General features: G+C 46.9%; 1 protein-coding gene across 1 annotated transcript; it reads right to left on the bottom strand.

Annotated features, from left to right (window-relative positions):
• Positions 1-10,565: 10,565 nt before the first annotated feature.
• On the bottom strand, positions 10,566-12,546 carry LOC119331174 (cytochrome P450 93G2-like). The gene is made up of 2 exons (XM_037604351.1): positions 11,567-12,546; positions 10,566-11,484 (listed from the first exon to the last, which is right to left on the bottom strand). Exons 1-2 carry the CDS (start codon positions 12,485-12,487, stop codon positions 10,861-10,863), a joined length of 1,545 nt encoding a protein of 514 aa, XP_037460248.1. The 5' UTR covers positions 12,488-12,546; the 3' UTR covers positions 10,566-10,860.
• Between the last annotated feature and the right edge of the window lie 3,060 nt (positions 12,547-15,606).

The following is a 15,606-nucleotide window of genomic DNA, read 5'->3' as shown; positions in this document are numbered from 1 at the left end:
AATCGTCTGCAACTGCATGCCTTAGATAGGTCCGCAACTATGTGGTGTTTTTTCGAGGGGAGTAGGCCAGTTGTATGTCTACCAGTAGGCACGCAACTGAAGTGTCACCCCCAACTGCATGTCTTCAATGAAATTGCAACTCTGTGGTATTTTGTCAGGGTGGGCAGTTGCATGTCTGTGACTAGGCGTGCAACTAGAAGTCACCCTCAACTGCAACTAGAGAAAATTCCTTATTTGACACTTGTTGGGTTTCGTAGTAATTTCAAAAATTTTCCTACGCACACGCAAGATCATGTGATGCATAGCAACGAGGGGAGAGTATTGTCTACGTACCCAACGCAGACCGACTACGGAAGCGATGACACGACGTAGAGGAAGTAGTCGTACGTCTTCTCGATCCAACCGATCAAGCACTGAAACTACGGCACCTCCGAGTTCGAGCACACGTTCAGCTCGATGACGATCCCCAGACTCCGATCCAGCAAAGTGTCGAGGAAGAGTTTCGTCAGCACGACAGCGTGGTGACGATCTTGATGAACTACAGCAGCAGGGCTTCGCCTAAACTCCGCTACAGTATTATCGAGGAATATGGTGGCAGGGGGCACCGCACACGGCTAAGGAATAGATCACGTGGATCAACTTGTGTCAACTTGTGTGTCTTTGGGGTGCCTCTACCTCAGTATATAAAGGAGCCAAGGGGGGAGGGGGCGCCGTCCAAGAGAGAGAGGCGCAGGAGGAGTCCTACTCCTACCGGGAGTAGGACTCCCCCCCCAATCCTATTCCAACTAGGATTCCCAAGGGGGAAAGAGGGAGAGGGGTGGCCGGCCACCTTTCCTAGTCCTAATAGGACTAGGGGAAGGGGGGAGGCGCGCAGCCCCCTTGGGCTGCCCCTTTCTCCTTTCCACTAAGGCCCATGAAGGCCCATATGGCTCCCGGGGGGTTCCGGTAACCTCCCGGTAACCCGGTAAAATCCCGATTTCACCCGGAACACTTCCGATGTCCAAACATAGGCTTCCAATATATCAATCTTTATGTCTCGACCATTTCGAGACTCCTCGTCATGTCCGTGATCACATCCGGGACTCCGAACAACCTTTGGTACATCAAAATTCATAAACTCATAATATAACTGTCATCGTAACCTTAAGCGTGCGGACCCTACGGGTTCGAGAACAATGTAGACATGACCGAGACACGTCTCCGGTCAATAACCAATAGCGGGACCTGGATGCCCATATTGGCTCCTACATATTCTACGAAGATCTTTATCGGTCAGACCGCATAACAGCATACGTTGTTCCCTTTGTCATCGGTATGTTACTTGCCCGAGATTCGATCGTCGGTATCCAATACCTAGTTCAATCTTCGTTACCGGCAAGTCTCTTTACTCGTTCCGTAATACATCATCTCACAACTAACATATTAGTTGTAATGCTTGCAAGGCTTATGTGATGTGTATTACCGAGAGGGCCCAGAGATACCTCTCCGACAATCGGAGTGACAAATCCTAATCTCGAAATACGCCAACTCAACATCGACCATTGGAGACACCTGTAGTACTCCTTTATAATCACCCAGTTATGTTGTGACGTTTGGTAGTACCCAAAGTGTTCCTCCGGCAAACGGGAGTTGCATAATCTCATAGTCATAGGAACATGTATAAGTCATAAAGAAAGCAATAGCAACATACTAAACGATCGTGTGCTAAGCTAATGGAATGGGTCATGTCAATCAGATCATTCAACTAATGATGTGACCTCGTTAATCAAATAACAACTCATTGTTCATGGTTAGGAAACATAACCATCTTTGATTAACGAGCTAGTCAAGTAGAGGCATACTAGTGACACTTTGTTTGTCTATGTATTCACACATGTATTATGTTTCCGGTCAATACAATTCTAGCATGAATAATAAACATTTATCATGAAATAAGGAAATAAATAATAACTTTATTATTGCCTCTAGGGCATATTTCCTTCAGTCTCCCACTTGCACTAGAGTCAATAATCTAGTTCACATCGCCATGTGATTTAATAGCAATAGTTCACATCACCATGTGATTAACACCCATAGTTCACATCGATATGTGATCAACACCCAAAGGGTTTACTAGAGTCAGTAATCTAGTTCACATCGCTATGTGATTAACACCCAAAGAGTACTAAGGTGTGATCATGTCTTGCTTGTGAGATAATTTTAGTCAACGGGTCTGTCACATACAGATCTGTAAGTATTTTGCGAATTTCTATGTCAACAATGCTCTGCACGGAGCTATTCTAGCTAATTGCTCCCACTTTCAATATGTATCCAGATTGAGACTTAGAATCATCTGGATCAGTGTCAAAAAACTTGCATCGACGTAACCCTTTACGACGAACCTTTTTGTCACGTCCATAATCGAGAAACATATCCTTATTCCACTAAGGATAATTTTGACCGCTGTCCAGTGATCTACTCCTAGATCACTATTGTACTCCCTTGCCAAACTCAGTGGTAGGGCATACAATAGATCTGGTATACAGCATGGCATATCTTATAGAACCTAAGACTGAGGCATAGGGAATGACTTTCATTCTCTTTCTATCTTCTGTCGTGGTCAGGCTTTGAGTTTTACTCAACTTCACACCTTGTAACACAGGCAAGAAACCTTTTCCTTTGACTGTTCCATTTTGAACTACTTCAAAATCTTGTCAAGGTATGTACTCATTGAAAACTTATCAAGTGTCTTGATCTATCTCTATAGATCTTGATACTTAATATGTAAGCAGCTTCACCGAGGTCTTTCTTTGAAAAACTCCTTTCAAACACTCCTTTATGCTTTGCAGAATAATTCTACATTATTTCCGATCAACAATATGTCATTCACATATACTTATCAGAAATGTTGTAGTGCTCCCACTCACTTTCTTGTAAATACAGGCTTCACCGCAAGTCTGTATAAAACCATATGCTTTGATCAACTCATCAAAGCGTATATTCCAACTCCGAGATGCTTGCACCAGTCCACAGATGGATCGCTAGAGCTTGCATATTTTGTTAGCACCTTTAGGATTGACAAAACCTTCTGGTTGTATCATATACAACTCTTCTTTAATAAATCCATTAAGGAATGCAGTTTTGTTTATCCATTTGCCGGATTTCATAAAATGCGGCAATTGCTAACATGATTCCGACAGACTTAAGCATAGATACGAGTGAGAAACTCTCATCGTAGTCAACACCTTGAACTTGCCGAAAACCTTTTTGCGACAAGTCGAGCTTTGTAGACAGTAACATTACCATCAGCGTCAGTCTTCTTCTTAAAGATCCATTTATTCTCAATTGCTTGCCGATCATCGGGCAAGTCAACCAAAGTCCATACTTTGTTCTCATACATGGATCCCATCTCAGATTTCATGGCTTCAAGCCACTTTGCGGAATCTGGGCTCACCATCGCTTCTTCATAGTTCGTAGGTTCATCATGATCTAGTAGCATGACTTCCAGAAAAGGATTATCGTACCACTCTGGCGCGGATCTTACTCTGGTTGATCTACGAGGTTCAGTAGTATCTTGTTCTGAAGTTTCATGATCATCATCATTGGCTTCCTCACTAACTGGTGTAGGTGTCACAGAAACAGTTTTCTGTGATGAACTACTTTCCAGTAAGGGAGCAGGTACAGTTACCTCGTCAAGTTCTACTTTCCTCCCACTCACTTCTTTCGAGAGAAACTCCTTCTCTAGAAATGATCCATTCTTAGCAACGAATGTCTTGCCTTCGGATCTGTGATAGAAGGTGTACCCAACAGTTTCCTTTGGGTATCATATGAAGTCAGATTTCTCCGATTTGGGTTCGAGCTTATCAGGTTGAAGCTTTTTCACATAAGCATCGCAGCCCCAAACTTTAAGAAACGACAACTTTGGTTTCTTGCCAAACCACAGTTCATAAGGCGTCGTCTCAACGGATTTTGATGGTGCCCTATTTAACATGAATGCAGCTGTCTTTAATGCATAACCCCAAAACGATAGTGGTAAATCGGTAAGAAACATCATAGGTTGCACCATATCCAATAAAGTACAATTATGACGTTCGGACACACCATTGTGGTGTTCCAGGTGGCATGAGTAGTGAAACTATTTCACATTGTTTTTTAACTGAAGGCCAAACTCGTAACTCAAATACTCTTCTCTACGATCAGATCGTAGAAACTTTATTTTCTTGTTACGATGATTTTTCACTTCACTCTGAAATTCTTTGAACTTTTCAAATGTTTCAGACTTGTGTTTCATTAAGTAGATATACTCATATCTGCTCAAATCATGTGTGAAGATCAGAAAATAATGATACTTGCCACGAGCATCAACACTCATTGGATTGCATACATCGGTATGTATTATTTCCAATAAGTCAGTAGCACGTTCCATTGTTCTGGATAACGGAGTTTTAGTCATCTTGCCCAAAAGGCACGGTTCGCAAGCATCAAATGATTCATAACCAAGTGATTCCGAAAATCCATCTTTATGGAGTATCTTCATGCGCTTTACACCGATATGACCCACACGGCAGTGCCACAAATAAGTTGCACTATCATTATTAACTTTGCATCTTTTGGTTTCAATATTATGAATATGTGTATCACTACGATCGAGATCCAATGAACCATTTTTCATTGGGTGTGTAACCATATAAGGTTTTATTCATGTAAACAGAACAACAGTTTATTCTCTTACTTAAATGAATAACCGTATTGCAATAAACATGATCAAATCATATTCATGCTCAACGCCAACACCAAATAACACTTATTTAGTTTCAACACTAATCCCGAAAGTATAGGGAGTGTGCGATGATGATCATATTAATCTTGGAACTACTTCCAACACTCATCGTCACTTCCCCTTCAACTAGTCTTTGTTTATTCTGCAACTCCCGTTTCGAGTTACTAATATTAGCAACTGAACTAGTACCTAATACTAAGGGGTTTGCCATAAACACTAGTAAAGTACACATCAATAACATGTATATCAAATATACTTATGTTCACTTTGCCATCCTTCTTATCCGCCAATCACTTGGGGTAGTTCCGCTTCCAGTGACCAATCCCTTTGTAGTAGAAGCACTTAGTCTCAGGCTTAGGACCAGACTTGGGCTTCTTCACTTGAGCAGCAACTTGCTTGCCGTTCTTCTTGAAGTTCCCCTTCTTCCCTTTGCCCTTTTCTTGAAACTAGTGGTCTTTGTCTACCATCAACACTTGATGTTTTTCTTGATTTCTACCTTCGTCGATTTTAGCATCACGAAGAGCTCGGGAATTGTTTACGTCATCCCTTGCATTATAGTTCATCACGAAGTTCTACTAACTTGGTGGTGGTGACTAGAGAATTCTGTCAATCACTATCTTATCTGGAAGATAATCTCCCACTTGATTCAAGCGATTGAAGTACCCAGACAATCTAAGTACATGCTCACTAATTGAGCGATTCTCCTCCATCTTTTAGCTATAGAACTTGTTGGAGACTTCATATCTCTCAACTCGGGTATTTGCTTGAAATATTAACTTCAACTCCAGGAACATCTCATATGGTCCATGACGTTCAAAACGTCTTTGAAGTCCCGATTCTAAGCCGTTTAAGCATGGTGCACTAAACTATCAAGTAGTCATCATATTGAGCCAGCCAAACATTCATAACGTCTGCATCTGCTCCTGCAATAGGTCTGTCACCTAGCGGTGCATCAAGGACATAATTCTTCTGTGCAGCAATGAGGATAAACCTCAGATCACGGATCCAATCTGCATCATTGCTACTAACATTTTTCAACACAATTTTTCTCTAGGAACATATCAAAATAAACACAGGGAAGCAACAACGCGAGCTATTGATCTACAACATAATTTGCAAAATACTATCAGGACTAAGTTCATGATAAATTAAAGTTCAATTAATCATATTACTTAAAGAACTCCCACTTAGATAGACATCCCTCTAATCTTCTAAGTGATTACGTGATCCAAATCAACTAAACCATGACCGATCATCACGTGAGATGGAGTAGTTTTCAATGGTGAACATCGTTTATGTTGATCATATCTACTATATGATTCACGCTCGACCTTTCGGTCTCCGTGTTCCGAGGCCATATCTGCATATGCTAGGCTCGTCAAGTTTAACCTGAGTATTCTGCGTATGCAAAAACTGGCTTGCACCCGTTGTAGATGGACGTAGAGCTTATCACACCCGATCATCACGTGGTGTCTGGGCACGACGAACTTTGGCAACGGTGCATACTCAGGGAGAACACTTCTTGATAATTTAGTGAGAGATCATCTTATAATGCTACCGTCAATCAAAGCAAGATAAGATGCATAAAAAGATAAACATCACATGCAATCAATATAAGTGATATGATATGGCCATCATCATCTTGTGCTTGTGATCTCCATCTCCGAAGCACCGTCATGATCACCATCGTCACCGGCGCGACACCTTGATCTCCATCGTAGCATCGTTGTCGTCTTGCCAATCTTATGCTTTCACGACTATCACTACCGTTTAGTAATAAAGTAAAGCATTACATCGCAATTGCATTGCATACAATAAAGCGACAACCATATGGCTCCTGCCAGTTGCCGATAACTTGGTTACAAAACATGATCATCTCATACAATAAAATTCAGCATCATGCCTTGACCATATCACATCACAACATGCCCTGCAAAAACAAGTTAGACGTCCTCTACTTTGTTGTTGCATGTTTTACGTGGCTGCTACGGGCTTAAGTAAGAACCAATCTCACCTACGCATCAAAACCACAACGATAGTTTGTCAAATAGACTCCGTTTTAACCTTCGCAAGGACCGGGCGTAGCCATACTTGGTTCAACTAAAGTTGGAGAGACAGTCGCCCGCAAGCCATCTTTGTGCAAAGCACGTCGAGGGAACCGGTCTCGCGTAAGCGTACGCGTAAGGTTGGTCTGGGTCGTCTCATCCAACAATACCGCCGAACCAAAATATGACATGCTGGTAGGCAGTATGACTTGTATCGTCCACAACTCACTTGTGTTCTACTCGTGCAGATAACATCAACATCAATAACCTGGCTTGGATGCCACTGTTGGGTTTCGTAGTAATTTCAAAAATTTCCTACGCACACGCAAGATCATGTGATGCATAGCAACGAGGGGAGAGTATTGTCTACGTACCCAACGCAGACCGACTGCGGAAGCGATGACACGACGTAGAGGAAGTAGTCGTACGTCTTCTCGATCCAACCGATCAAGCACCGAAACTACGGCACCTCCGAGTTCGAGCACACGTTCAGCTCGATGACGATCCCCAGACTCCGATCCAGCAAAGTGTCGAGGAAGAGTTTCGTCAGCACGATGGCGTGGTGACGATCTTGATGAACTACAGCAGCAGGGCTTCGCCTAAACTCCGCTACAGTATTATCGAGGAATATGGTGGCAGGGGGCACCGCACACGGCTAAGGAATAGATCACGTGGATCAACTTGTGTCAACTTGTGTGTCTTTGGGGTGCCTCTACCTCAGTATATAAAGGAGCCAAGGGGGGAGGGGGGCGCCGGCCAAGAGAGAGAGGCGCAGGAGGAGTCCTACTCCTACCGAGAGTAGGACTCCCCCCCCCCCCCAATCCTATTCCAACTAGGATTCCCAAGGGGGAAAGAGGGAGAGGGGTGGCCGGCCACCTTTCCTAGTCCTAATAGGACTAGGGGAAGGGGGGAGGCGCGCAGCCCCCTTGGGCTGCCCCTTTCTCCTTTCCACTAAGGCCCATGAAGGCCCATATGGCTCCCGGGGGGTTCCGGTAACCTCCCGGTAACCCGGTAAAATCCCGATTTCACCCGGAACACTTCCGATGTCCAAACATAGGCTTCCAATATATCAATCTTTATGTCTCGACCATTTCGAGACTCCTTGTCATGTCCGTGATCACATCCGGGACTCCGAACAACCTTCGGTACATCAAAATGCATAAACTCATAATATAACTGTCATCGTAACCTTAAGCGTGCGGACCCTACGGGTTCGAGAACAATGTAGACATGACCGAGACACGTCTCCGGTCAATAACCAATAGCGGGACCTGGATGCCCATATTGGCTCCTACATATTCTACGAAGATCTTTATCGGTCAGACCGCATAACAACATACGTTGTTCCCTTTGTCATCGGTATGTTACTTGCCCGAGATTCGATCGTCGGTATCCAATACCTAGTTCAATCTTCGTTACCGGCAAGTCTCTTTACTCGTTCCATAATACATCATCTCACAACTAACATATTAGTTGTAATGCTTGCAAGGCTTATGTGATGTGTATTACCGAGAGGGCCCAGAGATACCTCTCCGACAATCGGAGTGACAAATCCTAATCTCGAAATACGCCAACTCAACATCGACCATTGGAGACACCTGTAGTACTCCTTTATAATCACCCAGTTACGTTGTGACGTTTGGTAGTACCCAAAGTGTTCCTCCGGCAAACGGGAGTTGCATAATCTCATAGTCATAGGAACATGTATAAGTCATGAGGAAAGCAATAGCAACATACTAAACGATCGTGTGCTAAGCTAATGGAATGGGTCATGTCAATCAGATCATTCAACTAATGATGTGACCTCGTTAATCAAATAACAACTCATTGTTCATGGTTAGGAAACATAACCATCTTTGATTAACGAGCTAGTCAAGTAGAGGCATACTAGTGACACTTTGTTTGTCTATGTATTCACACATGTATTATGTTTCCGGTCAATACAATTCTAGCATGAATAATAAACATTTATCATGAAATAAGGAAATAAATAATAACTTTATTATTGCCTCTAGGGCATATTTCCTTCAACACTATCTTAAAATCTGCTTCCTTATTTGACACTGGAAAAGTTTTTCTTCCCTATCTGACACAAGTTCTAAATTTTATTTCCTATATGACATTTCCGTCCATTTTAAGCCTAAATGACACCTGAAAAGACTCTCCTGCCCCGCATGTGGTATGTGTGTGGGGGGCAATAGTGCACACACACAGCATCAGTGCGAGGGCAGGAGCACACATGCAGCAACACATACACATGCACCAACACAAACGCATGCGCGCACACACGCAACAACACGCACGCGCGCGTGCACACACACACACGCACACGCAGCAACACACATGCACGCGCACACACACGCAGGCAGCACACACACACACATACACACAGCAGTAGCACACACGCAGGCAGCACATAGGCACGCAACAACACACACACGCGCGCACACGTACACACGCAGTAGCAAACATAGACGCATCAGCACACATGCACACACACACATGCAACAGCAGCACACATGTGCACGTGCACCCACACACGCAACAACACACACGCGCGCACGCACATACCGCATGAGAGGCAAAATCATCTTTTCAGGTATCATTTAGACTCAAAATGGACGGAAGTGTCGTATAGTGAATAAAATTTAGGACTAGTGTCAAATAGGGAAGAAATTTTTTTCCAGTGTCAAATAAGGAACCAGATTTTAAGACAGTGTCAAATAAGGAATTTTCTCCTGCAACTATGTGGTGTTTTGTCAAAAAGTGGACGGTTGCATATTTTTCACTAGACACACTATTGCAAGTGTGCCCCTTGTATGTAACTATATGTCTTCCACACAACTTGAACTCATTGGTGTTTTTAGGGGCGAGCAGGACAGTTGCATGCCTATCAATACGTACATAACTGCAAGTGTCGCCCCAACTGCAACAACATCTCTTCAACACGACTGAAACTTAGAACATCAGAAGTGTCATTTTGAGGTGGCTATTGCATGTTTACCACTAGAGCATTCTACTTCAAGTGTCCCCTCGGTCGCAACGCAGATTCAACATGGTTTTTGTTTTCAAAAGTACACAATGAAACATTGTTTTCAAATACAACTTAATTTTTAAATTATTGGATTAACCTTTTATAAATAATATTGAACTTATTTTTTCCAAATACATAATGTATAATGAATATGCTTCTTAATACAAGATGAATATTTTTTAAATTATGTAACACTTTTTTCTAAAAATATCGTCAGAAATGCAAACATACTATTTGCATTTTGTAAGTAATAAGAAAAGAAAGATGATTTTTTTGAAATTAAGACTTAAACAACCTTGAAATTTGAGAGGTGTACATGAGTTTTTTAAAATGTTTTTACAGTTTTTAAAAAGTGTTCACCTATTAAAAATGTTCATGTATTTTTCAGTAAATTTTGCTATGTCATTTAACATATATTTCTTGAAAGATAGAAAACAGAAACTCCATGATGTTTGTGAGAACACAACTAAAAGTGTCATTTGAGTCGGCTATGTGGTGTTTTCCTTACAGCGTCCAGATGACGTCCAACACGATCAAGTGCCAATGGGTGTTGGAAATTTTTTGTTTGTTTTAGTCGGCTCTTTTGTCCTGGTTATTTTTCGGTAGATTGTTAGTAGTCATTTGGCAGCACAAGAAAACAGCTAGTGGAAAAGACAAGCAAACAGAAAGACAAAAGAGAAAGCCTCGTTGATGATAAAGCCCAGCCTAAACAATTACAAACAGAAAAAAAACGAAATCAACCGGGCCTTTTTCTAAGCGCTGATGTCAGCGTCTGAGACGTAATCACGTAGACACACCTTTTTTTTTACAACACTCGTGACCAAAATAAGGCATATGATCGATCCTGATGGTAATTTTTTCACAACATGGCGACACACTGAAAACTTGGGAGAATCTCAAAGCAACCGCGCCGTGCATGGTAGAATTGCTTTTGTGTCGACGCAAGGAAGCATTTAGGAAAGGAGTATGTGATACAATGGACATCTCGTGCCCGGGATCCATGGTTGCATGCGTGGAAGCATTTAAGGAAGGGGCAGTGGATGGAGGCGCTGCGTGGGCAGGAGCACGAGCGGCTGCTTCCTCGCGGTGACCAGCCCCGCCTCCTCCTCCATGTCCAGCGGCGGATTTGGCACCTCCCAGTCAAAACACTGCACCAGCGCGGCCAGGAACGCCGGCACGGCCTGCATGGCCAGCCCCATGCCGGGGCACGCGCGCCGCCCGCTCCCGAACGGCATCAGCTGCATGTGCTGCCCCTTAGGGTCCACGGCCTCGCCGGCGCCGCCGGGTATGAACCGCTCCGGCCGGAACTCGAGCGGCTCCTCCCAGTACGCCGGGTCGCGCCCGATGGAGAAGATGTTGAAGAAGACCGACGTCTTGACAGGGATGGTGTACCCACGGACGTGTATGGGCTCGATCGCCTCCCGCTGCGCGAACACCGCCGGCGGCCGCAGCCTCAGGGTCTCCTTGAGCACCGCCTGCAGGTACGGCATCTGGGCCACGTCCGGCTCGCCCACCACCCGGGACCTGCCCACCACGGCATCCAGCTCCGCCCGCAGCTTCTGCAGACAGTCCGGGTGGTTGAGCAGCTCTGCCAGCATCCACTCCACCGTGGTGGCTGTCGTGTCCGACCCGGCAGTGAAGATGTCCTGTTTCATAGATTGTTAGTAACCGTTACGAGACACTGCACTCAACTCAATTTAATCCATGAGAACAGAGTGGAGCACTCACGAGGACGAACGCCTTGATGTTGTCGCGGGTGAGCTTCACCTCGGCGGCCGGGTCCGCCGCCGCGTCCATGAGAATGTCAAGCAAGTCCTTGGTCTTGGTGTTGGTCTCGTCTGCTTCCCCACGCCGCTCCTTCTCCTTGGTCCTGATCATGGACTCGAGCAGCGCGTCGAACCTGTCGCGCACGTCGCGCGTCTTCCGGTCCAGCCCCTGCAGGTCCCAGCCGCGGCACAGCGCCACGTAGTCCTCCAAGTTGAACGCGCCCACCAGCTCCGCCACCTTCTTGGCGCAGTCCCGAGCGGTGTCGGCCATGTCGCCCGGCAGCGCGCTCGCCACCATCCTCATGATGGCGTTGTTGGACATGCGAATGAGCTGCCTGCTCATGTCCAAGGTCTCGCCCTTGGCGGCCGCCTCTGCCGCCGCGCCCATGACGCCCGCGAGCTCGGCGGCGCGGACGGGGCGCAGCTGCTCGATGGTGCGCGGGCCGAGCAGCTCCGACATGCAGAGGCGCTTCATGAAGCGCCAGTGCGGGCCGTAGGGCGCGAAGGCGAAGCCGGCCGAGTCGTAGGCGAGGTGCCGCGTGACCGCCGTGAGCGGGCGCTCGGGGATGCTGCCCTCGAACTTGAGGACGTCGCGGGCGACGTCGGCGGAGCCGACGACGACGCAGTGGGTGGAGGGGCCCAGGCGGAGGTACACGAGCGGGCCGTAGCGGTTGATGATGCGGTCGAACGCGCGGTGGGGAGGCGGGCGGATGAGGTGGAGGTGGCCGATGAACGGCAGCGCCATGGGGCTCGGGGGAAGGCGGCCGTGCTTGCCGCCATGTCTGACCAGCGTGAGGAGGAAGAAGGCGACGGCGGCGAGGAGCGAGGCCACAAGCAGAGGCGCTGCACTGTCCGAGACCACTCCGAATCCGAGTTGGTCCATGATACCTCCTCTCCTGACTCCTCTAGCTTAACCGGCTTTGCAGTGTGGTGTGGTGTGGTGTGTCGTGTCGTGCTCCTTATAATGTCCATATCTGTCATATATTATGATCCATTTCCGTCCCCGCTGCAAATCCACGCCGCCCGTCTTACCAACCACGCCAACCGACGCACGTACGATCTGACGTGGCTGAAGCTGATTCTTTTGATTTTTTTTCTTCACCCGAGGTAACCAAGCGCAGCGATGCATAGGCGACCAGTCGTCGCTATCTCACATCAAACGTCGCAAGTGTACATGCACACAGGAGCGGTCTTCTCTGCTACTAGAACAGAGAAGAGAAAGAGCGGAGAGAATCATCTTGTAGTGACAAGCGGTCCACGTTGCCCCGGGCCGGGTTTGGTACCATGCATGGTCAGATTCATTTTCCAAATTCAACGGCCTGGATTCACTCACTCATTATTAAGACATGTCGTTGAACGATTCAGCAGGCTTACCAAGGTGGCGTGGATATGGTTCCCTCAAAACAAAAAGGGAAAAGTCTAAAAAAAACCTTGATTTCGTAGTGGAAGTCTGTAATGAACCCTAAACTCCAAATCCCTGAAATTAGCACCCCGTCTTATCTGATCCCGGTTTATCCCGACCTTTTTGGCCGAGGAGGCATTTGTCCCCGTCAAGATTGCACACGTAACAGAGATTAGGGAAAACCGAATAGTTTTGCAATGTGATAGATGGAGAATTACCGAAGTGGCCGTTCAATCTTTAGTGCTTGCAGGCGTGAGTACCGAGTACGTGTGCTCAATCACTGGCCGTTCAGTCGTCTGCCCTGTGCACGCAAGCTCCATTGTTGCTAGCTAGCTAGCCAAGCCAAATACGTAGGTGTGTGAAGGAACGTGCATGTTTCACCATGTTTCATCGTTAATCAGTAATGGTGTAAAATTTCTCAATCTTGTGTATAGTTCATCTCCTGCTAGACTGATATATCTCGGAACTGGCAAACAAATGGAGTGTAATCAAGAACAGGACCCCGCGGGCGACCCGGGCAGAACCCTAGCCGCCGAGGGAACTACCTCCTACCCAGATCTCCCTCAACTCACCGCCGTCAGTAGGCGCCGCCGGGCAAAGCCCACACGGTACCGGTGGCGGCGAGGCACTCCGTTTCTTCCCTCTCACTGGGCTACGGTGTTGCGAGGCGCTCTGCCGCGAAGGAGAGTGGTCGCCGTGGGGAGTTGGCACCGGGAGTTGGTGGCACGCGGTGTGGCATGTGTGGCAGTCGGCACCGACGGATAAAGATGGGCGCCCTTCCACGATTGCGTAGGCGGCGGCGCTGCGGCGACTCCTTGCTGCCTGCCGGAGCTCCATGGGAAGCGTCGTCTCTGACTCGATTTGCTCCGGTTCGTGATGGCTCCGGTCCATGGCGACCGCGGTCATCGTCTCCCGGTGTTGGTTTGAGAGCTCTGACGGGTGAGCATTAATGCATGTGTGTGTTAGTCGTGAGTAAAATTGAGGAAGCTAGTTTTAGTTGAAATTAAAGACTTTTTTTAGATAAACATTGGGCGCTCGCACACCACGCTGGCCCAACGTGCAATACGCAGTGGCCCTGTGTGACACGCCTTCTTTCCTATACACCTCCATCCCCTACCTCTAGCCTTCATGCACGCGCATCCCCTCCCTTCTCCTCCGGGGCTGCGACCCGGATAGGAGGCAAGCTCCCTGAGCGGGACATGGGGATCCACCCCGATAACCCGAAGAAGAAGAAGCTAGGGACAATTTGTTTTTTTCTTGTCTGGATCCAACGGCCACACGGCTCACGTCCAACGGCTTGGGCTCGACCGACCCAAACTTTCGGCCGGCGCGCCGGCGTCTATAAGCGCCCAATTTTTTTAATGAGTTTTTCCTATCATGTCACACGTACAAGTCCAAATGTGTTTTCTATGTATCTTTATTTTTGCAAAAAAAACTTCCGATCACTACCATTTGTGCAAGTGTAGAACAAATCAACACGTTTAGAGCAGCAAGCAAAGAAGTGGTATGGTGTGCTTGTGCGTAAAAAACACCAGCAACGTTTGTACAGACCACGTCATTCAGACCAGCTGGCCTTGTTCCCCCCCTCTCTACCATTTGTGTAATCCCAGCGGAGACAAACACCTTCTCAGCCAAGAAGGGTCGGGATAGACCGGGATTATGTAAGACAGGGTGCTAATTTCAAGGATTTGGAGTTTAGGGTTCATTTTAGACTTCAACTACGAAGTCAAGGTTTTTTTCAGACTTTTGCCAAACAAAAAATGTGACGTGGATATGGCAGACAGATTTCGGTGCTGACCAGGGCGGGGATATCGACGCACTGACTGGGTTTAGATCACGTTTGCCTTCTACCCCCTCCATTATTCCATAATGTAGTGCACTCATGTTTTTTAAGATTCAAATTTGATGATGTAAGTATGTTTGATGATCTGTTTTTTTCTAATCGTCCTCTTTTCTCTCGTTGTTTTCACTGTGTGTTTGGAGCCCAAGGCTTTTTCTTCGGTTCTACTCACATCTGGTTCGGTATGTTATTGTATGAGGCAAGGCATTTTTTAGCGTTTCCGTCGCTCTGTTATGCTCCCACTCGATCTAAGTAGCACTCTGAGTAAATATTCGATACAAGCCCTGATCGGTCTAGGGTTCCAGGGAAGAAGAGAGGGGAATCGGGAGGGAAGAGAGCCGCCGCCAGCCAATTACTTTCTCCACACCTCGCGCAGGAGGCTTCGAGACCTACTTAACCCTACCCGTCGTCTCCCAAGTATGGGCCGGAAACATGTTGTTGGGCTTCACTTCGGGTCGCGGTTGTTCCAGTTCGTTGGTTGATGTAGCAACATGGCCCGTAGTGGTCGCTGCAGGTGGGGCCAGGGTGGCAGGGACCGTAACATCCCCTCCCCCTCGAGACACATCTTGCCCCCAAGCTAGTGCATCCGGGAACTGGTGCTGGAGCTCGGCGACGTCCTCCGAGGTCGCCAATTTCGACGGTTGGTCTGTTCAACGAACTCGGACTTGCGGCGCGCTGGTGCCCCCGCACTAGACGACTCGGTGCTCCAGGACCTCCTTGGGGACTGGACTTGCCGTTGCTGCTGCCGAAAGTTGCTCGA

This window comes from Triticum dicoccoides, chromosome 7A (genome assembly GCF_002162155.2).
Source record: "Triticum dicoccoides isolate Atlit2015 ecotype Zavitan chromosome 7A, WEW_v2.0, whole genome shotgun sequence".
Taxonomy (NCBI): domain Eukaryota; kingdom Viridiplantae; phylum Streptophyta; class Magnoliopsida; order Poales; family Poaceae; genus Triticum; species Triticum dicoccoides.
This window is presented reverse-complemented; position numbering and strand designations above follow the sequence as displayed.